At 42.5% G+C, this 25,068-nt stretch overlaps 1 protein-coding gene across 3 annotated transcripts in view; it reads right to left on the bottom strand.

Annotated features, from left to right (window-relative positions):
• The window catches only part of SNTB1 (syntrophin beta 1), a 199,249-nt gene that overhangs the window by 5,189 nt on the left and 168,992 nt on the right, over positions 1-25,068 (bottom strand). For all 3 annotated transcript variants that reach the window (XM_072949659.1, XM_072949658.1, XM_006211420.3), the window contains 2 exons: positions 19,312-19,451; positions 2,132-2,328 (listed from right to left, as the gene is read on the bottom strand). In XM_072949659.1, coding sequence (XP_072805760.1) covers positions 2,132-2,328; positions 19,312-19,451 — 337 coding nt within the window. The remainder of the gene's footprint in view (positions 1-2,131; positions 2,329-19,311; positions 19,452-25,068) is intronic.

Below are 25,068 nucleotides of genomic sequence, written 5' to 3' on the forward strand. Positions count from 1 at the left end.
GTAAATTGGCTCTGGCCGTCATATACATCTGAAAGCTCTTTAGGGAATGTTTCCTTTGCTGGGGATGGGGCTGGGGAGGAGTAAAAGGAAGGGCAGTATTGATAACTCTACCATCGTCAGCTCAGCTCAGCTTTATAAACCCAAATGAACTTCACCTTACCACACTTTGGAAGCAAGATCTTAGCTTATTATTACAGGTGGAAAAAGCAAAGCTCAGAGAAGTGAACGTGTCACAACTCTGTGGCTTAGATTTCAAGGTTCAACTTCTTTCCTTCCACTGTCTCCTGCATCCTTCTCACACTCTGGGGCTCAGGCGATGGAGGGCTGTGGAGAGGGACCCGGGCCAAGAGTCTCTCAGAGTAAGACTTGGGGTCGGGGAGCCCTTCAGAGCTGGGGGGAGACATGGGGTCTCTGCTCACAGAATGAGGTGGCTTTTAATTGGTTAACACGTATACCCCTTTCTTCGACAGAGCCATCTTTTAACTTGTAACCAAGGGTTGATATTTTCCAAAGGTGCACTCTCTAATAGGTCTATGAGTCCCTCTGGGCAGAGCCCCTTGGCAAATGTTAAGGTATTCTCTCAGAAGGGCCCTGGACCTCTGCCACCTGTCCGTCCAAGGATGACCAAACTGAAACCCAGATACAGCATGGATGTAGTTACGCCCTTCCCAAACTGAATCCTCATTTTTGACAGTTTTTACTTCTAACATCTGCAGAATGTGGGCAACTGGGCTCTGACCATGTGTGCCCCCCCCCACCCCACTGCCTTCCTCTATGTCTGAACGTTAAGCCTATGCCACTGGATGGTCTGAATTAACTGCTTGTGATTACTTTTAATGCTAGTTGTCCTAACCTCGTGTTTGTGGCCTTTATATAATGGAATCAGTTATCTGAGGAGGTTCTTAATTTACACAGGATAAAGTGAATACATTATCAAGTTAATTGAAGCCCCTTTCCCCAACTCTCTGCAGGCATCCTTCAGTTTGAAACTGGGCTGCACCTTTGGTTATTCCCCTCATTTCTTCTCTCCCAGCCCCCAGCTAGCTCAGTCTACACAGTTCTTCGTCATTCTCCTTTGGCTGGTCTATCCACAGCTTCCTTGTTTTCCTGTCAGAGTAGAGTTCGGCTTATTGAGACAAGGATTTTACTAAATTAGTGGAATGGAAACTAAACCCCATCTGGCCATCTTCATTGCTGACGTTGCTGCAAGGGGTCTGGACTTTTCTGCTATTACACGTGTAACTTCACCGTATCTAGTTTTCAGATGGCTTGGGCCTCTTCCAGCTCTCAGGTTCGAGACCCCAGTTTTCCTGCCGTACAGAAATGGCATCAAAGACAAAAGCTTCCGCTGACTCTCCACGAGACATTTTCAACGATGTTGGAAAACACTGGCGGCTACCAGTTCGTTTCAGGGTGACTTTAAAAAGACACTGATGATGTTGGAGACGCTGCTGCTTCTACAAAACATCTAGTTTTTCCTGTTTGCACGAGTAAAGGAGCTACGGAGAAGCCCTGTTCCATGTTGACGTGTGTCCCATCTTTTACAATTCTCCTGGGTGCCGGAGGAAGTTGCCCCCTAGGGCAGCAGTCCTCAGAGTGGTCCATGGACTGGCAGCATCAGCACCACCTGGCATCTTACTAGATACAGATTGTCACACCCCACTGGGGAACTGCTGCATGAGGATCTCTGGGAGTGGGTGTCAGCAATCTGAGGCTTCCACTTTGTGTTGTTGTTTTCAGTGCAATGAAAGTTTGGAAGCACTGTACCTAAGATGTCTTGTGGGAAAATCCTGTTCATCTAAAAGATGACTTGTGCAGAAATCCTCTTCATTTCTACCATGATGGAAATGTTCTAGGTCTGTACTGTCCAACACGGTAGAAATGACTTCTGACTATGCTACTGGCTACCTTTTCCTGAATGAAGATGGGGTATGGCTTTTCACAATCAAACCCTTAGATTCCATTTTAGTAGGGCATACAGTGCCTTCATTTAGAAGAATTTGTTTACTTCTGGAGTTTGAAGTACCCCAAGAGGCCAGTCATGGAAACTGCTCCGGGGCCACGGTGGAGGAGAAGGCGCATTCTTCCTGTAGGAGTGTGACATCTCGAGCCCACGGGCAGCAGTGCTCACCTGCGGTAATTTCAGTAGTCAGTTCAGCTGAGTTGTGGCACCCCTGTACGATGCTCCTTGTCCAGTGTGAGAGGTCCCTGCTGATCTCAGCCCTGAATAGATGTGTTTCAATCCCCTGCCGGGTACCAGTTCGTGTTGCGAAGGACAGATCCACGCCAGCCTGGGGCGATCCTTTCCCTGGACCTGAATGGACCAGCCTGTTGAAAAAGAAAGAAATCATCAAAATGCAAACTACTGTATTAACCTGATATGTCACCTGGTAAAAGCCCCCACATGGGTGATTTGCTCTCATTTTTCTGATCTGGAACCAAAAGTTCCACTATACCTTACCGTTCACCCTGGTTTTCTGCCATCTCCTTTCCCAGGCCCTCTTTAATGGCAGAATGAGATTAAGACAGTGGCCAAGACAATTAAAAAGTGAAGTACTTACACATACCACAGCATGGATGGACCTTGAAAACATGCTAAGTGCAAGAAGCCAGACAAAAAAAGATGACATACTGTATGATTCAATTGGTATGAAATATCCTGAATAAGCAAAGTAGACCAGTCTTAAGTCTGGGAGTGACGGGTTAAGAAGTGCAGGATTTCTTTTTGGGGGTGATGAAAATGTTCTAAACTTGATTGTGGTGATTACTGCACCATTCAGTGGACATTGAATATAATAAAAGCCACTAAACTATTTAAAAAAAAAGATCATAGTGAAGAACTGTGCACCTGGTTGAATATACAGAGGAATTGAATATTATGACTTTAACTATGGTTAGACAAATTCAACTATACTCACTCAGCCAAAAAGAAAGATGATTAAGTAAATGAGAGAGAGAACAATTTAGATAGTGTGTAAAATTCTCCCCACCATTGCATCCCTGGGCAGAGAGATGCCCCAACGCAAGCATAAGACAGAAAAGTAAATCCATTGTCTCCTAGACTAGACTTGTCCTTTGGAGCATCTGGCTGCATTGAATGCACTTCTGGGTATGCACTTCTCACGCACATAGCCTCCAAATGCAAGCAAACAACCACGAGACTCAGCTGAAGAAGCAGCAATCTGGGTATCTGTGTTAAAGCTTGAAAAAGAACGGCAGTGCCAGACTTCTTGAGAAACGGAAGAGACTTGCACTTTATGGGGGATTTAAGGGATTTTCAAGAGTGTGTTTTATGGCACACGATTTTCACACTGACTTCAGAACATGCATTCAGCATAAAATGTGACTCCCACGGTAAATATTTCCTAAAACGCCAGACTTAAAACACGAGGAATCAGAGTCTCTGAGCGCTACCTTCTGGGCAGCCACTGGGTCCTACTTCTCACTTGTCCCCTCTACACATTCGGATTTGTTACGTTCTCTCCTGCTCCTCTACTTCTCAACCTCCTTTTGGGAGAGATTCTCATATCAATAATTTGCAGGGGAGGATGAGTATAATTTAGTAAATGTTACTTCTCTCGAGGATATTTGCAGTTTCAGCCTTATCTTTTAATACAGAAAGAAACACTTTACCATTTGCTAGAGAAATTCCAGGTGTCTATTCACTTGGTGGATGGGGGAGTTATTTTCTTAGGCAAAGGGCTTGTTACCTTTAGATTAAAAATTGCACAAAGGAAATCCAAAAGCACATTTTCTCTTGCAAGCTGAAGTACTGCAGACCAAAATTATCTGTGGAATAAAACATCGCAGTCCATTGAATTTCTAGCAACAAGCTTACGTAAGTCTGAGGAGCTTTCTTTTACTTACAAAGTTGAAATTTGGTAGGAGGGATGGTTTGCAATGCTTACTTGGAGAAAAAGTTTAATTGAAAAGCCTTTTGATTGCACAATTCTTTGAAGTAGAGAAGTTCCCAAGAGGTAACAAATGTTGGCAAAAATGTAGAGTAAAGGGAACCCTTGTACACCATTGGTGGTCATGTAAATTGGTGCAGCCACTATGGCACACAGTATGGAGGTTCCTCAAAACATTAAAATTAGCACTACCTTTGATCCAGCAGTCACACTTCTGGGGAGTATCTCAGAAGGAAGCAAAATCAGTATCTCAAAGAGCTTATCAGCACTCCCATGTGCATTGCAGAATGATTCACAATAGCCAATATGGAAACAAACTAAATGTCCGCTGATGGATGAGTGGATAAAGAAAATGTGATAAAACACACACACACACACACACACATACACAGAGGAATATTATTCGGCCTTAAAAAAGAAGGAAATCCTGCCACTTACAACAATATGAACCTGTAGGCATTATGCTGATTGAAATCAGACTGAGAAAGACAGATACTGTATGGTCTATCTTTTATGTGGAATCTAAGAAAAGTCAAACTCATGGAAACAAAGCAAAATGATGGTTGCCAGGGGCTGAGGATGGGGGAGATGGGAGATGCTGGTCGAAGGGTACACATTTTTAGTTATAAGATGAGTAAGTCCTGAGGACCTAACGAACAGCACAGTGACACAGTTAACTGCCCTGTATTGCATACTTGAAGTTTGCTGAAATTAAAATTGGCAGAAAAAGAAAAAGGTAACTGTGAGGTGATTGAGTGTTAATTAACTTGATAGTAGCAATCATTTCACAGTGTATAGGGGTATGAAACCATCATGTATAAACCTATATAATTTTATTTGTCAATTATACCTCAGTAAAAAGATAATAAACGAGAGAGAAGTTCCATGAATCTCACTGATAGGAGAGTCTAGGACAGAGTGAAGGGAAATGTCTGCTGACATGGGTGCCCCCACCCAGGGATGGAACACATAGAGACTGAGTCCTATTTGTCAGGAGGGGGGATGGCGTTTTGTAATGAGAAGGGAAGGGGGGATGGTGTAGCTCAGTGGTAGAGTTCGTGCTTAGCATGCACGAAGTCCTGGGTTCAATCCCCAGTACCTCCATTAAAAAAAATAAAATAAAATAAAATTATAAAAAAGAAGAGCACATAAACCAAAAAATTTAAAAAAAAACCTAGCTCTTCCTTTTTAAAATCTTAAACTCTGTGTCAGTTGGGCATAGCTGGCCGGCTGCACAGTAAACTGAAAAGAGACATAGGTTTGAGAGGCTTAAAAACCTGCATTAGAACCCTCTTGTACCATTAGTTAAATGTTCTAAGAATCACTACCACATAAAGTAGTGTTGTTAAAATCAAATAGATCATCTATGTGCTGTACCGAGTACAGAACCTACCATATGGTTTATACTCAATATTATTTCCATCCCTTGCCCGTATGCACAGCTTCCTTATTTTAAAAACATAAAATAGATAAATAGCAAGGTCCTCCTGTATAGCACAGGGAACTATATTCAGTACCTTATAATGGCCCATAATGAAAAAGAATATGAAAAGCAATATATACATATATATGTATAGCTGAATCACTATGTTGTAACACTAGAAATTAACACAAAATTGTAAGCTAACTATACTTCAATCAAAAAAAAAGAAAAGAATTTGATAAAAATATAATTTCTGCTTCATATGATTAGTATTTAATCTAAGGAAATATATGAAAGACTTAATCCAGTATTTAGTGCATCATAGTAGGCATTCAACAAAAATTAATTTCCTTATGCCTTCCCTGGCCTCACTTTCTATCCACTAAATTTCCACCCAAGGGACACAACTTTGTCATAATCCAGGGTCAATGGAAATGTAACACAGAGGCACAAGAGAAATAAGAGAAAAGATATACCACCCTCATGGAGAATGTCACATTTCTGCGAATTTCTTACCAATATTTATTTTTCTCCAGAGAGACTATAAAATTAAAGCCACTAATAACTGGAAAATGCAGTTTGTTAGAAATTTTGCATTTGGTTAAGTCTGAGTAGAAGGAATGGAATCACTAACACCGAGTAACAAGGTATGAGAAAGCCCTGTATCTGGCTGACCGATACCGTGCACAGGGAGTCCTTGATGGGGAAACTCACTGTGTTCTAGGAAGTCATGATAAAAAAAAACCTTTGGAGGGAGGACCTTGGTGTGCTTTGTCGTTTGTCTCATCGCGAAGTTCTTATTGAAAAGAAAACGGAAGAGGAAAAATTTATTTTTCGAGTAACCAAGTGTGAATCACCTATTTATATTAAAGAACAAGTTGATTTGCCATCTGAAGGATAGCAGACGTGCTGAATTGCATGTTCTTTTGAACATAGCAATAATGGTTAATGAAACGGACGGTACTGCATGTAAACTGTGGCATAAAGCAGACTGTCTTTTCTGCTACCTGGTGTGCATCCTGCTGGCCAAAAGATACTTTGTTCAGATTAAAACCAAGTGAACTACATCAGCTATCCCCACAATGCACATGGGTACACATCCTCTGGATGGAGTGCTACACAGACTTTAAAATATTATTTTATAAAGACATGTAAATGTGGGGAAATGCATCTGTATTCATTGAAAGGCTCTAGAGATGCAATTTGACTATGTAAAATAAAAGCTTGGAAACATCCATTAAAATGTCGAGCGATTTTAGGGGTGATTTCATCTCTACTTGTTTTAATCCTAAGCAACATATACCACACAATGTAAATATTAGCTTTACAAGGCTATGGGACTGGAATAAATCCAGATCTTTCACTTTAATTTTTTGAATCAGGACCCTGGACGGGGGGGATAAGTATAGCTCAGTGGGAGAGCCCATGCTTAGCATGCACGAGGTCCTGGGTTCAGTCTGTTGTTTAAGCCATCCGGTCATGGTGTCTTGTTATGCCAACCCTACAAACTAATAAAAGCACCTACTCTATGCGGACTTAAAGCTAAGCATAGCACGAGCGGAACAGACATGGCCCAAGACTTGAGGAGATGAGTTCAAGAGGAGAAATACTCTTGTCCCCTAGTCCCCACAGCCTCTTCACTCCAGGTTCTGCCCCAGTTCTTGGGAGACTCATTCCTAGAATATGGAAGAGAGTCAGCACCAGCCTCTGACAGATGACAAGTGGAGGACAGGAGCTGGGGTTGGTTGGATGAGTGGAGAATTACTCCTCCTCACTGGGGCAACCCAACTGTAATGCAGATCTTCCTCCAGAGGGTGAATGTGAACCTCCAGGAAAAGCGGTTCCGCCCCCAAAATGGAGAGTAGTGGATTCTGGCACAAGGACAAAGAAGGACCCCACATCAACATACTTGTTATTTCATTCCGATCAAGATGTTGGAAGTAAGAGATTTCCTTTTTTCTTTATATCATCCCCCACTAATTGCTTTTGACTCTCAACAGCAGTAAGCTGGGGATGACACACAGAAATGTGGACATTCACCACTCTGCCATCTTGAAGCCCAAACAAAGAGTTGGTTTGATTGTCAACAGCAATAACAGAGAGTTGGTTGTTTTATAAATCATGGCATTGCAAAAATGAGATGAGGCCACTGGACAAAATTAAGATCAAGATCCTTTCTCTTAGCTGCCGCTGTGATAGGTGTGGCAGCTACTAGGAAGAGATAAAGAAAAACAGTGAGATGATTATGGCTATAAATGTCCTGTGAAATTCTTCTCTTGAGATGAATTTGTATGGTCACACTTCCAACTCCAAGCCAGTAGAATAATATTGGGTATACAATATTGGATACTGGATTATTCAACAGTCTTCTCACTGAGCATCTCCACTCAGTGGGCTCACAGGCACCTCAGACCCAACATAAGCTAGAGAAATATTGCCTTAGGTCCTTAAGATCTTGAGAACCCAATACCTGGGTTCTATGTTAAGTAACACCAGATTCAAAGGGCCATGTCCACTGCAAAGGATGGGAAGTATCATGGGGAGTCAAAACACTACTCAAATAAATAGTCATTTAGATGGGAGACTGAGGATCCAGATAAGGAAAGGTGTTCTAACCATGCCAAAGACAACATGAGTTGCTATCTTTAGATGTCTACGGTGCAAGAAGGTAAGGAAGAGGCTGTTCTGCATCTTCAGGCTAGAAGTGATACTGATGGCTGACTGAAGGAAAATATAATTTGTAAACTCTTGCTTTGCTGCTTTATGAAAAGAATGGGTTTGAGATTTGAGCCTGAGTGAAGAAGCCCAGAAGGGAATGGCATTTGGAAGAGTGAGCCAGGCTGCTTCAGACGAACTCAAGTCCTCGCTGGGGAGATTGCACTTAGACACTACATAAGTGAAACTCGGGGGGGATCGCTGGAAAATCAGAACAAGTGAGGGCCTGGAAGACTAGAAAAGTGGAAATTTTATCCTGATTTTCAACATTTTTAACAATGACTTGTATGAAGTTGTAAGGCACATGGACATCAAATCAGTGGACGATCCAAACTGCTAAGAAGAAAACACTGAAGATGTAAGATTGTTAAGCACTGCAGTTAGAAACAAAAACAGACAACAAAACCAGAATGGGGGAAACGTGGTGTAGAAGCACCACTGGAAATGTAGCTGATGGTTGACTCAATCCAGAGCTACTGATAACACAAATGTGAACTTAAACTGCATTGGATGGAGCGGAAGCAGGTGAAGGTCCTGGGTTCCCCTGTACTGATCAAACACAGCATCCAGTCCCAGGCACCAGGCTTTAAGAGGGGGCTTCTTAAACTTTTTGTGCCATGAATCTCCGGCAGCGTGATGAAGCCTATGGATGCCTACTCTGAACAAGCTGTGTAAATTCGCAAAGTAAACAGAATTACAAAGGAAGCCAGTGATACTGAAACACAGTTTCATACAATTCTCATGAGGATAGACAAGAAGGATCCAAACAGCAAAGTACCCCAAACTACTTCATAAAGAACATAGTCTGCAGATATTTAGTCTGGAACAGGGAAGACAGCGTGGGAGGAATGGGAAGGGGTAAGGGGTGAGCATAAGTGAGTGAGATCTGTGGCAGTGTTCAAGCATAGACCGGTCAGTGACTTCCCAGGGATGGGAGAGAGAGTTCTCGCCTTGAGAGTCTATGGTTGGATCAAAGCCATCCCTGGACCTTGGCCCATCTTGGGAGAATCACACTTGGACTAGATGACTTGTTTCTTGGGATCTAAGGTGAGGTAGAAGCTCTTCTGGCAAGGCAGAGACTGTCTAAGCTGGCAGCCAGCAGGCATTCTTGGGCGCCGGCTCTGGTTGTAAGCTTTGTTGTTCATGTGTCAAAGTCGACAGCTCCTGGGTAGGAAGATGTCCGGGGAAACAAACTTGCTGTTGACAGCACAGTGATCTGCTGGAGCTCAGCATCAAGCACAGCATGAACCTCCTCAAGGTAGGTGCCCCTCCCTGGACCACCCCCACCACATCCCTATCAATCCATTTGCTAACTCACTGCTTTGAGATGACCACCTCATCTCCCCCGATGTCCTGCAGGGTAGGAGCCTTGTTCCATCTCTCATTGATTCTGTGGTGTCTAGTACTCTACCTGACACATGGTAGATGTTCAGTACAGGATGGCTGAGTAATGGCATGAATGCAAGTGTTTCAAAATGTTTTTCAAATGTGAGTTCATTTTGCAAAGGGAAGTACATACACACAAACACACACACACACACACAATCAATTGACCTATTTTGAAATCCTTAGAAATTTGGGGCCAGCGAAACACTCCTAAAGGGCTCTTCATTTGTAGGCCGCTTTGGGGAACACACACACACACACACACACACACACACACACATTGTAGCCAGATTCTGGACACTGAGTATCAAGTAAATATCAGCTGGACATTAAGATTTTAAAAGTCATCATTTGGTCATTTGAAAAGGTAGGACTAAGGATAGAATCTGTCTGCCTGAGTTTTTCCCATTTCTCCAGGAACAACTTTTTTACATTCCTCCGAATGTCTCGAGGGGGCCTCTGAAATAGCTATTATTTATCTTTCAATTATTTTACATTTTAAGCTATTTGTGTATCCTTAAAAAATATGACCATCTGTCTCTTATCTGTGGCAGGGACTAAACTACAGCAACCAAGAAAATGCTATCTCCCAGAGAAGAGAACTTTCTTACCCGGCTAGAAAAAATACTGGCACCCTGGGACACTCTTGCAAGCTGCAACTCACACCCAACTTCTAAGTTTTATCTGAAACTTCTTGAGAAGCCCAAGGACACGTTTTCTTCCCTGGTTACAAAATTCAGACACACATGCCCACGGTTGTCAGCAAAGCCACAAACCCCAGCAAGGTTTTACACTCCCTATTAGCCAGGAGTGCATATAAGTGACCAGATGAACAGGACTATATAATACGAGAGGGGGGGGCATGAGAATGAAGCCATGGATATGAGGGGACAGAGCAGAGAGTCAGATAACCCAGCCTGGCTCTTTGCTAATTCTATGACCTTGACACATTTCTTAAACTCTCCACACCTTGGGTTCCTCCGTGCAAAATGAGGTTAGCAACGTCAGGACGAAATGAGTCACAGGAATACTGTATGGAACTGCACCTGGCCCAGAATACAGAGTATTAGTCATTATTATGATGAATTTGACCAGGGCAGGGCTTTTTTATTTGATTATCCCCTGCTGTACACCCAGCACCCAGAGCAGTTCCAGGCACATGGCAGGCACTCGGTAAACATTTGTGAAATGAATGACTACATCAACAGCTCGACTACAAAGAGGACTCCTTTCCAAGAAGTCTGTGATTCATTCCTGCTATGAGATAATCTGAATTCTCTTCCGCCCTCAGGCCCTCAACCACACCAAACAGTAGTTATTGCTAAATCCAAAGAACTTGGGTTGGCATGCACTAAATGCTAATTTCCAGATTAATTCACTCCTGAAAAAAAGTGATCTTAAAACGTGATTCGGATGAGGTGTTTATGAGATTCACCTAACATCCATTTCCTGCTTATTCTTTCAGATCCATCTTTAGCATCTGGTGTCTTTAGTAGTGGTTTGGTTGCTTAGAGAGTCAGAATGATTTTTCTGGTCTGGAATTAGAAGGTAACCATCTTATTAAGTGAAAGTCATTAAGATTTCACCTTCATGGCCAGTGTGGATCCAGTGAACATTTAGAGGATTTTATATAAATGGGTCCTTCACTCATTTAGTTTTTTTTAGTAAAATAAAAAGAAAGAGTGAACGTTTAAAAATGACTTGAAATGCCCAAAGTGGTGGGCAACGCAAGGCGCAGAGGGGCGGTGTGATAAGCCCACTTTCAAGTTAAATTCTTTGTCCAAGATTTGGAAGAACTTGGCAGGAGAAATACTCATTCCTGCAGAAGGCTACACCTCATGTTCCTCCACCAATATCTGAGGTCTGCTACGAGGCTTCCTATTGTTTCTTGATCCTTAGATATGCCCCCTTTGCCTGACTGGTTTTGAGAAAAACAAAAACCAAAGAAACCTATCTCACAAGGGGTGCTTAGTTACACACTAATTTAATTCTGGATAGGTGTTAGTGACTGTTGCATAAAATGTTCCATAAAAAACATTATTATTAATATCCTTAATTAAGACAAAAACAGTTGCAGCACACAGATTCAGCCAAATTAGTAAAATTACAGATTAGGTAACTGGGTTGCTAAGCAATATTACATCCTCATTTTACTTAATTGCTGTAATTAGCATCTCCTTGCATATGCCACAGTGCAAGCCACCAAAAAAAAAGAAAAAAGAAAAAGGAAAGAAAGAAAAAAGCAACTGGTTACTGGTCAGATCACGTCAGTGGTTCTGGTGCTCCTCTTGGATACTTTTCTTTCATCAACTGGCCACCCCAGGGGGTCCAGCAGTCAACAGACTCTTCAGGCAAGAATGAGGGGGAAGAATCATTAGCAAGCACCAAACTATCAGACAGGAGGGGCTGCCCGGGAATGAGCATGCTGCCCCTCAGCCAAGAATAACTGAACACCCGCCTCATTTCTGTCTTCTAAACGTCTTTCATCCGAATCTGGTGGCAAGAGAGTTAGGCAAGTTCCCACCTCTCACAAAGCTGATTATCACTGAGGGATACTGAGTGTAAGCAAAGACCAATTTAACATGGAAGAATGAGCCACAGGGCAGATTGGTACCTGGTTTTGACTACTGAGTGGTATTATCCAGGTGAACTTCCAGAGACATGTGATCATTCTCCATCCATTCCCCATGGCTTCATGACCTTTCACAGCCAGCTGCCAGCAGCTGGAGGGAGGAAAGTAGATCCCCACCTACTATGTGGAAGGTCGCACTGATACACTGTCTCATTCAGCCTCCGCAATGACTCTTTGACAGTGTATTACGAGCTCCATTTGACAATCAAGGAACCCATGGTTCTGTGCGGTAAGGTAGCTGTCCAGCACCACAGAGTGAGTGTGCCGAATTTGAATCCAGGTCCACATGACTACAAAGTCTATATTCTTTCCAGTATGCCAGGAAAAAGGGGCCAAACTTCAGCTGGTCAATTATAGGTTGGAAGGAAATTAAAGTGAGGGAGGATGATGAAGATTTCAGGTCATCCATGGATTTAACTCTTCCATGTACCTTCCTTCTCCAGGAATAAACAAGACTTACAATCCAATAAATCCTGTCACATCATGATCGTCCAATGTCTTGGTAAATTTTTTCCTCTAAAGGTAATAGTCTTTATAGTATTAAGCAATCTTAGAACTCTAACTTTTAGATACATTGCTTGATTTGTCTGGTTACCCTCTTACATAGTCTCCTATCCTACCTATGCTTTAATTAGTTCAACATATATTACAATGTGTACAGAATACATATTATAAAAAGATTTTCAAGAACTTCTCCATGTAAGGCAATTAAAATCAGTCCTCATGTACTAAGAAAATAAAACCGTGAATGAATAGCTCTTATCACACTTGGCTTTTATTGCTCACATTTTGCTTTTTTCCCCTCTAACTCCTCTACCATCAGCCCCTAGTACAATGTTGGCCTCTAACAGGAGCCTGTTAAGTTTCTTAAATTGAACTGAACATTCTGGCTCTGAGGTGGAAGCCATCAACCACCTGCAATGTGGTTATAAGTGGCATTCAGAACTAGCTTTGGGGTGTGAGGTAAGGGGTTCTGGGCTCCCTATTTCCATCTCACACTTCCCTCTCCTTACAAACACACCAACAACTCTTAATTAGCCCCGTCCTTACATCTCAATGACTTTAAGACACTACAAGTCCCTGATAAAGGCAGTATTACAAATAGGATCAAATAGGTCCAATTACTTCTCAGTCATTCATACATTAATTTCAGTTATTTTCTCCAACATTAACAACGGCTAGCATTTATCAATCCCTTATTATATCTCAGTTATATGCTAAACGCTTACATGTACAGTCTTAATCAGTCCCAGCAATGACTGTGTGACGCAGAAAGATGCTACTACCCTCTTCATGAAGATGAGGACACTTGGTTCAGACAGAGTAATATTTTGCCCAAAATCATCTTGCAACTAGAGATCTCAGAATTTGACCCCTGGTCTGTCTGATTCCAAGGTCCATGAAACTCCTCACTCTGCCAGTCTCCCACTCAGCACCTCTGAAGAGCTCCTGGCTCCGCAGGAGGGAGGGCGGGAGGCTGACAGAGTGAACACTAGGTACATGAGAACACAGGGCCAGGATGGACGTGTTGGCAAACCCCACACTTCTCAGTTTGACGGAGTGCAGGTTCTCGGGCATGTCGATCCTTTTACGCTCCCCTAGGGAATGCCCATGGAACATTCACATTCTCTAAGAGTGAGGGGGCCTCCTGGACTTAGCACGAAAACCACGGGCTGATTATAATTTCATGTTTGACAGATGCAACTGGCCAGACTTTCCCAGTGGAAAGCCTTTCTAAATGTCTGAGGCTGGCCTGAGGCATCAGCTACTTTTAGCACTTAGAAACAGGTTAGTCCCTTAAGCACCAAAGATTATCTGACACGTCCAGGAGGAATGCTCGGGGTCTTCAGCTCCCGAGTAATATTAAGGAGAGCAGTGCATATCCATCAGTGCCTTTTTTTCAGCTACCCCAAGCCCACAGCTCAGAGAACTGGGCTCAGAGCAGTGTCATTCTTTTTACAAGCTCTGTGCTTCTGAACCTTTCCCCAACCACTGGGGCTGGACGGGCAGAATTTCTGGGTTAAACCTCTTCTAGAATTCCAGAAATATTTCAACCTTAATCCTCGTTCTCAGGAGACCTATCTCACTTGCCAATTATGACAATGGTGACAAACAACCCACACATTCCACACGGGCAAGGCTACTTTTTTTTTTAAATATTCAGCAACATTAAATATGCTTTGGCTAAGCAAAAAACGTTTTCCCAAGAACTCATAAAAAGCTGAGGGATGAGAATAGCTAAAATTACAACATGTTTGCAAACTTCCTCAGCATACTGCTATGAATTACACCATCAGTGCACAGAGGTACCATGGAAGTTTGTCAGTGGGAGAAGTGACTGCCTGTGAACTTCTCTGTGTGGCGGCTGACACCAAGAACCTGTTGTGAGCATTTCTCATGCCACTGCTATGAAACACAATCAAATTTTCACCTTCCAGAAAAATATAAATTAGATGTGCCTGGGCCTAAAAAAAAAACCCTAAACAAATAAACAAATCAACTATGAACTGTCTGGGCTGAGTGATAACTTGATTTTAGAAGAAACCTGTTTCCTGCTGGCTACTACCCCAGCCAATTCTTCTTGCGTAAGGGAAAGACTCTCCAACATTCTAAGTGATGCTTCCCAGCACTGCTAAGGCAAAGGGAGGGGGCCTGACAGCTGCCCAGTCCTGCCATGTGCCAAGCATTATGCTAAATAAGGCTGTACTAATGTCATTGCTATGCAGTGACTTCCTGTGCACTGGAGAATCCATCAAATGGAGCACCATGCAATCAGTCAAAGGAAGCTGGGGTAGAGGGCAAAGTACCAGTGGAAAATGCCTGCGTGATTATGTCGGGGAAAAAGCAGGACAGCCATACTGCACGTCCGAGTTGCTGCTGACTGTGAGCACCTGGATCCAGGACTGCCTTTGAATTAATTCATCAGTGGTCATCACAGCTTGAGAAGAAAAAAACCAAGTCCTTGTTATGGAGTTTCCCTCCTACCACGACCCCTGGGAGTATGCCAAGCAGCAGTGGTTCTCATCTGCCTGCACCCGAAACACCTGGAAGGCTTGCTAACCCACCTCCACAGTTCCCGATTCAGCTGGCCTGAAGTGGGATGGAGAACCTGCATGTCTAACAAGTTCCCAGGTGGCACTCACGTTGCTGTCTGGGGACCAGACTTTGAGAACCCCTGGTCAAAGTCATGCGTAGAAACTCCAGGTCTCTGAGAGCTTCCCTAGCTCTGTTCTCACTCTGTTCTGTGATCTGAGTGGCCACTTATTCATGATGAAGTGGTCAGGAGAGCTAAGGGAAGATTTATGTGATCCACTCAGCAAAGAGCCACCAAAACTCTGGGGAATAGGACACATGCTCCTGGGAGGCTGCAGAGACCTGTGGTCAAGATGGACTCGTGTGACTGTGGGTAAATTACTTACTCTCTTAACTCCTCAGTTTACTCAGTGAAATAGGAATAAACCCTAAACCTCGTCGGGCTGTGAGGATTAAACGTGGTAACCTTGAGGGCTGCATCCACCTGGTGCTTGCTAAAAGCACAGACTCCCAATTCCTAACCCTGCCCTCCTGAGCCAGAATTCCCAGGACAGGGTCCTCAGGACCAAACCTTTAATAAATATCCAGGTGATTCTTAAACTGGGCAAGTTCTGCATGGTCAGATAGAATCCATGGAAAGCCCTTGGCCTTGATCTATGCTCTGCCCTCAAAGGTCAGCCACTGGTTTATTACCACCTGGGTCAATTTGCAAATGGCACCACCCTGGCCTTCTTGATAATGTCACCCAGCATGATTAATTAGTAGACACCTTACCCTATAAAAGTTTTTTAGAAGACATGGCTCTGTATCCACAAGTAAAAATTAATTGAATAGTACACTTCAGATTTGTGTACAGGACTGTTTATAAATTATACCTCAATAAAAGGTTTCCAAAGAAAATTTTTAAAAAGACATGACCCCTTCTTTAGAGAAATACACTTAGAGGAAAACAAATAATGCTACTATACAGGCTCTGTGCCCAATTGCTCATCTGTAGAGGGCCCGGTGCCACACGTGACTGTATGGGACACACAGGAAGTAAATGAAAGTCACTTGATGAACTGCAGTATGTGACTGGAGGGGCACAGGTACTGGAGAAACTTCTGTAAGGGAAGGATCCAGAGATTCCCTTTGAATTCTACCACATCTGGCAGATTTTTCTCCAACAGCCTCAGCCCAGCCTCCCGCCTTAGAGAAGCAGCTTCATCTGCAAGGACGGAGTAGTTTCAGTCCTCAGCTGGGGTGAACCCTGCCCCACAGCCTGAAGCTACGAAGAGGCCACCTCTCTCCAGCAGGATTCCACGGGGCAAGGGATGGGTCATTTTCCTGGCTGTTTGCTTTCCAAAAGTCTTTTTCTGGACACATCCACAAGGTCGGGGACAGAAGCTGACCATGACCAATGTGTGCAAATCATGGTGTCCAATGAACAAGCCAAAACATCAGTTCAAAACCTACTCCCCCAAAGCGCATCTCTCCCTGGGCTGCAGAGGGCAGCATCCGCCAAGTGCGTTTAACAGATGGGGACTTGGAAGGAGGGAGGTAGACTGACTGGCCCGGGGTTAAGCACTGTTCAGGTGGGAGGAAGTCAAGGACGGAAACTCCAGGGCTTCCATTTCTAGGCTTCTGCTCAGGGCAGCCGGCACCTCACCTACTAGCTCGAGGGGCTGAATCAAGAAGAAACAGCCAGGGCTGCCTTAACATCTTACCTCTTCCTCACCAGCTTCTGGGTGGAAATCAGGGTCATGATTAGGAGTCTAATTTTGTCATTGCTCATAGGGCTAATATGCACATAAAATAACAAATTTTTACTTTGTAGTTCAGTTATTTGGGAGAGAGGTAGTGAGTTGGGAGGTCAAGGATCGCGGGTACCTCTCTTTTTTGCTTAGATGGTAGACACCGATTTTTTTTTAATGTCACATCTTCTGTTCTAAATAAGTATAGTTTGCACCTAACGGGGTTTCCATTTTCTATTTCCATTTCAGACACAGGCTTACAGTTTTAGGCTAGTCATACGTTTTGCTCACAATCTAGACCTCATGAGCCAGTGACAGGTGATTCTAGTACCCCACCCAAACCTACTCAGATACCATATACTGTCTGTGCACCCAATCCTCCTTTATGGGTTCATGTCCATGACTTTCTTCGCTGAGTGCCTTTGGCGCCCTGCTTGCGCACACAGTCTGAAGAGTCTGCAGGATGAAAAGCCCGCCAGGCAGCCTGAGCTTGTGACGGACTGCTGTGGGAGCGTGCAAGTCCAGTCACTTGCCCAAACTGGGACAAATTCTGAGGGAGTCACTTATGTTCTAGGGCAGTGCTGTCCAATAGAACTTTCTGCGATGACAGAAATGTTCTAGATCTGTGCTGTCCAAAATGGTAGCCACTAGCCACAACTGCTGAGTACTTGAAATGTGGCGAGTGTGACTGAGGAACTAAATATTTTAAATCCCGAATGAATAAATGCATGCACCCATTAGTCAGAATGGAATGAAAAAGCAGGGTCCTCGGGACCGACTCTTTAATATATAGCCAGGTGATTCTTAAATTGGGCAAGTTCTGCATGCTCAAATAGAAGCCATGGAAAGCCTTCATTAGAAAGCTCAGAAACTGTAAGGAGAAAGCTACATATTAGGGTAAGTTTTTATTTTCAAGTTGCCTGAGAATTACCTAGATACTTTACCTTCTTGAAACGTTTATTCCTGAAAACTATTCCAAGAAGCATGAGTTCAATTTATCTTCTTAGTAAATGGAAGACAGTGGTTGTGGTCTCATCTTTTTTTGGTTTTAATTATGGGAATGTCTCAGAATCTGAACATCAGAGCCTATGCATGAGGACTGCGGATATTAACTGCAGAAAGTGATGGGGTTTGAGCTGAATTTGAATGAACCCCAAGACGTAGCCTGAATCTTCATGGGAACATGTCAGGACGCTTCGATTCTGACTGTTGCGATTTTACTGTAAACATCAACTGCAATTTAACAGCTATCCTGCCCCAAATTTTGAGGCTTATGAGACTCAAAAATTAAATTACTATTTTATTTCATTGTGTTTATTTTGATTAATATCTAAGTGATCTAGGTGTGGTTCTTAGTCGCTGAAGGCTTCCTCTCTTCACCTCTGGGGCCAGTAATTGCCATTTGCAGGTTACCCTTGCTGTCTTCCTAATCAGCCATGAGTGGAAGTGAGAGGGGATTCAAGGAACTTCAGCTCAGTTCACTGTTGTCACTTCAATTCTGTGATACCGTTTTGCTCTGCTTCTGGGTCTCACTCTCTTCCCTGTATCTGAACTTTGACTATAACCTGCTTGACACCTCAGTCCCTTCAGAATGGAGAACCCGTCTTGTTTCTGTCTATCTCTTGCTCAAAACACATGCCCCCTCAGTCCATTGGACCAAACTCCTTCCAGAGTTCACCCCACATTGTTCGGTACTTCACTCAATAGACATGTCAGGGCTCCAAATTGCCAGGCACTACACCAGGAAGCCACAAACATTAAATTAGCACGCGTAGCTTCTGGGTAGAGAAACAGAGGGGACGGGAGTAAAGAAAACTGTACCCATTATCCTAAAGCCCTTACAGAAAGGACTGACAACAGAAGGCGGGTCTGAAGGCAAGACTCTGGTTTGATGTGCTTTTGTGCTGAGGATACAAGCCTTTTAAGAAGGGGGCATGCATATGGTGCATTAGGATGAGGAACAATAAATGTGCACTGAAAGTCCTAAGAAACGGAGAGACCTGGAAGCCCCACCTCCATGGGAAGCCTCCCACAGCTGCAGAAGAATTTGTTACGGCATCTTGTGCTGAGTCAGATTTAAAAAGCACAGTGGGACATTCCCATGAGACCTGTTTTGTGCCACCAAGTGAAGACCCTTGCTAGACTCTACCTGAACTTCAAGACTGTAAACATATGTGTAGAGATCATCTCAAAGGGAATGGGATGGAGACCCAGGAAGCTGACTAGGCTGGGACCATGTCAGAGATGTCACTGTTCCTTCATGATGGAGAAGCAGTTTGTCTTCTGACTCTGTGCTGCCCCACATTTGGTTGTAAATGATCATTAAATCTATAAGGCTAAAAATGTGTGGCTGTATTCCGGGGAGCTCTCAACATCTGTTGTAACAGGAAGCAGTAATATTGTGTTGAAATCATTATCATTGATTAAAATAGTTTCGAGCAGCAAACACTTCATACCCAGACATGAGACCACGGCTACCTGGTGGCAAGAAGAGGGTACGTGTGGACTGGGCTGAACCAGGCTTCCTTCCTCCGTGGCATGCTGTCATAAATTAACAGGTCCTTGTCCGTCAGTACAACCAGCGCTGGCTTCCACTGTTTCTCACTGTCCCCAGGCACCTGAAACACAAAGCAGAGAACCATCAAACAACAGCCTGAGAAAGAGTAACTGGAAAAAAAAAGAAATTGGCATTCCCTCCCAATCAGAAGACCCAACAACCCAAGTATTTTTTGCTTCATGCTGTAAAATCAAAATGAGGTGAAACCATTCATGGCTGCATGATTCTTGATTTTTAAAAATATGTTTTCTCAAGGGCCCTGATATATAGTCAGTGTAGCCAAAAAGTAGCCCAGCAGCCAAACATCTGCCACTGTTTCTCACCTGCCAGTCAGCGCTGAAATCTTTATTTATTAGCAGGACGCATGTGCATAGGGGAATAAGCACACCCAGCTGGGTCTCTCATAGCGTGCTTTGTTTTTATTATGAAACGAGAAGGTCTGAGGCTTTTGAATAAATACCCAAAGGCTCTAAAAATGTACTATGAAGGCAAACGTCCGTCTGTACAGGTATGAGACATCACAGCCTCCCCCCCCAGTCTTTCACTCTGGTTTCTGTGATTCAGGCACCATCTTGAAATTCTCTTGTTCTACTGAATGTTAAGTTCCATTCATTGTGAAGACCTCTTTAACTCAAGGGCTGAGATGACCTGGCAGGGATACGACAGGATTCAAACATCAGTTGGATGTCTGGACCAGATGACCTTCAAAGTCTCCTCCAGTCCTGAGAGTCTGCGTAGCTCAGATCTTGTCTCATGAGCCATGATCCGCCCCGTGTTGGTCTGTCGCCCAGACGCCCTAAGTGCTCTTTCATCTATGAAAACGCCCTCCTTCCAATCTGAACTCTGGGCCCTGGGATACATATTCCAGATAAGCCTGGAAAAACTCAGGGCTCTAGCCTTGCCACTCAAAGCATAGGTCATGTTCCAGCAGCAGTTTCTCCCCCCTCCCACCAGGAAGCACAAGGCCACCAGCCTAAACATTCTGTCTCTTCCAGAGCTCCCCAAGATGGGCATGGCATCACCATACTCAAATTCTTCTTAGTTTCTTTATCAGTTTTTCAGCACAGTTAATTATTTCTATGTTGACAAGGGCTTTTATTTGTTTTTACATTTTGTCATAAAGTCTCAGTGACATCAACCACCAGAATACACAAAAGTAGCCTCTTCACTTTGTACAGAGAGGAAAATAATAAACTCCATCAAAAGTTCACTTTGACCAAGGAAGAGACAACCTCCAATGGAAAACCACATGCAGGAGGACCCAATATAGATAGATAGATAGATAGATAGATAGATAGATAGATAGATAGATAGACAGACAGACAGATGGATAGATAGACAGATAGAAGATAGATAGATAGATAGATAGATAGATAGATAGATAGATAGACAGACAGACAGACAGACAGATAGAATGTATAGATAGCTCATCTGAAAGAATACAGGATCAGCATCACCTGGAAACTTGCTAGAAATGCAGAATCTCAGACCCAGCCCTCCCCGACTGAAGCAGAATCTGGAATTTTAACAAGTTCTTCAGGTGAGTCACAGACTAATTAAAGATAAGAAGCACTGTCTAGATGAGGTTAAGACTGTCTTTGACACTGGCAATTAATTCAGTGAAGAATCAACCCTCTCACAATGAACCACTATTCCAAATCTAGTTAGAATTAAAGTAAACTAGACAGTAAGCTAAATAAATGATAAAGCCAATTTCTTCCCTTTCTATTCTTAGCATTACCTTTCCTTAAGTGCCACTGTGAAATCTGTATTGAGGTGGAGGCAAGGGTATGTGCCTTTGGAAATGACTGACCAAAATAGGGAAGATGTGCAGGATGACATGAGGGTTGAATTTTGTAGGTTCTGTGGTTGATAGGCTGCGTGGGTCTGAGTCCCTGCTCCATTAGTTCTTGCCTGTGTGACTTTAGGCAAGTTATTAGTCTCTGTGATTCTATTTCCTCAACTGATAATGATAGCACCATATACAACAGTGGTCGCTGACTCTGGAGCTCGAATGCCTGAACATAAACCATAGCTCTGTAATCTACTAGCCATGGAATCTTGGGCAGGTCAGCTTATGTCTTTGTATCTCAGTTTCTGTATCTGTAAAATGGGGAAATAATAGTACCTATATCAGAGGGTTGTTGTGAGGATTAAGTTAAAATGTCTAAAATGCACAGCACAGTGCAGAATAAGCATCATTTAGAGCCTATTTGGTAGTGTGTACCTTATAATGCTGGAGAGGAGATTAAATGAGACAGCGCATATAATGTGTTGACCTGGTACCTGACAGATGGTAAGGCTCTACATGAAACTTAAGGTGAGAAAACTGTGGCAGGCTCACCGATTTTTTAACTTTTCAAAAAAAAGGTGCTCTTTGGAAATGGCAACAATATGACAAAGTACTGACTTTCCTTGGGGGAAAATGATAAGTCAAATAAGTCAAACTAAGAATATCTTTGACGCTGACAATTTCAATTCATTCTCTTCCCAGGAAGTATTCATTGCACAATAATCACCTTTATTTTTTAATGCCAAACTTCCAGCAATTCCAAATAAAAATTTCCTTTTAAAACAAAGAAATTCCTTGTAAAGCTATTTATACTGGAATGTGAATGACTATCTAGCTTATTTCCCCTTTTACGCATTTTACACATATAAAAAATTCAACTTTAGCTAATTGCTCTTTCCAACAGAACAACAGCCTCTTCAAGACATCAAAATGAATTGTTAGAGAAGGCAGTGTACCAGAACCTACAAGGTAAATAAACTATGGTCTCAAGGCATAACATGTTCGGGGGGTTTAGAATAAATTTTTTTCGGCCTCTACATTAAACCTAGTAAACTACTTTTCCAGCTTATTAAATAGGAGTGGAGAAGCTACAAATGATCCTTCCAAAGTGCCTGTCTTACTTACCTAGTCAGATCTGATCCATTAACTTTGACTGGAATCAGTGATTTAAATGGGAACACAACTAAATATCATTCTTCAAAAACAATATTAAATTTGCAAAGTAAATCTCAACAGTAAATACCAAGAGTAAAATTCAGTAAAATTCACTTTTCTAATGGTGGAATCATAAAATCACCCACATGACAAGTGGTATATATATAAGTATAAATAATTCCAAAGCCCTAAAACATTTTGCTGTTTACTAAAGAGCCCTGTATGGATATGTTAACTCTGCTAGGAGAATACTGAGAGTGAGCACTTCCCACCATTCCTATGTGCAGAATGATCATTTTAATACCATGTGGCTGCTTGAAGGTAGAAGTCTGCCTAAGAGGACAACAGACTTTCCAAGGAGAAAAAATTCATGTTGAAGAACAGGTTTTTAACCATACTTTGGGCCATGTGAGCTTCACACTGTAAAATCTTTCAGGAACACTTGTCTTCAGGCTCGAATACTTAGGCTGTTGTTCAGTGACAACTTCTATTACAAATCCGTATTTCCTGGCACCCAAAGATTCTCCAGTGTTAATGCAACAGTTCTGGGGATGTGTCTGCATTTTAGTGAAACGTGACTCCTGAAACAGAAGTGACAACTTCCCTCTCCATCCCAGATTCCTGCCATCAGAGGCTGCAGCAGTCAGTGATCAGAAGCAAGAATTGATCATATTCTAATGAAGAAGGTGACGGGAAAGAAACAGGGAAGTAGACACTGAATTCTGAAATTATTCTGATGCATGGAGTGGTGAGCTGAATCCTCTATCCCATAAGGGGGACATCCCATAGTCATCCCTGCAGAGCTCAGAAAAAGTTTACAAAATGGCAAGAAGAATTTAAGAGGGAGTGGAAAGAAGTCACTGGTAAGAATCAAGGGAAGTAGATACAAATGTATGAAATCAACACATCATATACTTTAAACTCAAACAATGTTATATGTCAATTATATCTCAACTTTAAAAAGAACTGAGGCATGTAGTCATTGACTTCTCAATTTGAGACAGGTCTCATAAGTCATCCAGTCATAAAACAAAATGTCAAACAATTGAAAGAGGGTGTGTATGGTGTTGCAGCCAGGCTGGCATCCCAGACTTTGTCTTTATCCTCCTACAACTCATACCTCCGAGTAGGGGTCCTCACAAACACTGAAATACAGTTTGAAAACTGCTGACCTCTTTTCCTCTAAAATGCCTAGAATCTGCAGGTTACTTTCAAAGAGGTGGTCTTACCAAAACCTTTCCATGCTCTTTTTGTAGGTATTTGCAAAGGAAAGAATGATACTGTTGCTTTGTAGAGTTGTAAGGATTAAATGAATTAATATGTGTAAAGAGCTTAGGAAAGTGTTTTGCAAACAGGAAGCAGGCAAGCCTTAAAAATATTAGCTATTCTTGCAGTGATCATTTTGTAATAAATAAAAATATCGAATCAGTATGTCATGCACCTGAAACTGACATAGTGTTGTAGGTCAACAATACTTCAAAAGATCAAACAAACCAACTCATGGAAAAAGAGATCGGATTTGCGGTTACCAGAGGTGGGGATGGGGGACGGGTTATTGGATGAAGGTGGTCAAATGTTACAAACTTCCAGTTAGGAGATAAATGAGTACTAGTGAAGTACAACATGATTAATATAATCAATACTGCTGGATGTTACACATGAAAGCTGTTAAAAGAGCAAATCCTAAGAGTTCCCATCACAAGAAAAACAATTTTTTTCTTTTTCTTTTATTTTGTATCTTTATGAGATGGTGGATGTTAGTTAAACTTATTGTGGTAATCAGTCCATGATGTATGTAAGTCAAATCATTACGCTATGCACCTTAAACTTATACAGCACTGTATGTCTATTATATTTTAGTAAAATTGGAAGAAAAACAAACAAATAAAAACTAATGGGCAAACAAAAAACAAGTAAATGTAGAGGTATATGGAATCAAAAAAAAAAATCTCAGCTCTTCTTACTCAGAATATCAAATTAAAGATTTGAGTGAACTTGGGCAAGAATTACTTGCCTACAAGCTCTAAGTTCTCATCTGCCAAAGGATGGGGTGAGACTACAGTATTGCTAACAGCCTCCCCAACTCCAAAATCACATCTTTTATTTATTTACTTATTTATTTTTATTTTTAAGTTCCCTGCTCCTAGGCAGGGATTGCTTTAGTTTCTAGACTCTCGCTTTATACCCCTTCTTTGTTCAGTGGACTCTGTTCACAGGGCAAAAAGCAATGTCTCTTTTTCTCCCCTCACAGCAACTCACTCTTCCCAGCACTCATTTCCTACCTTCTACTTGAGCACAGGGTGGCAGGAGGAGCTCACGGTCTTTGGAGCCAAACAACATCTTTGAAATCTGGCTTTACCGGTTCTCTGAGGGCTCTGAATCGATTACTTAAAGCATTCGTTTCCTGATGTGTAACATGCTAATAACGGCCTCCCATGCACATTATGTTAAGATTAAAGTGAAACGGAGCAGGACCTTACGGGCCCTTCCCAGGACAGAGTTCTACTCCACGTCCTCCGCCTGCCTCTTATCTATAGAAAAACTTCAGTCCAAGAACGAGTGTAATCAGAGAAATAAGAAAATACAGAAACAGAGGGAAATAGTCAAGCAAAACAAAATAATAATAGTTTAGTCATTAAGCAAAGTCAAGGACATTCAGTTCCCTCCTCAAGGGCTACAGATAAGATTCTGAGCCATATCCTTTGAGCTGCTTTGTAGATACTGAAATTCC

Source organism: Vicugna pacos, chromosome 25, assembly GCF_048564905.1.
Source record: "Vicugna pacos chromosome 25, VicPac4, whole genome shotgun sequence".
Classification (NCBI taxonomy): Eukaryota; Metazoa; Chordata; class Mammalia; order Artiodactyla; family Camelidae; genus Vicugna; species Vicugna pacos.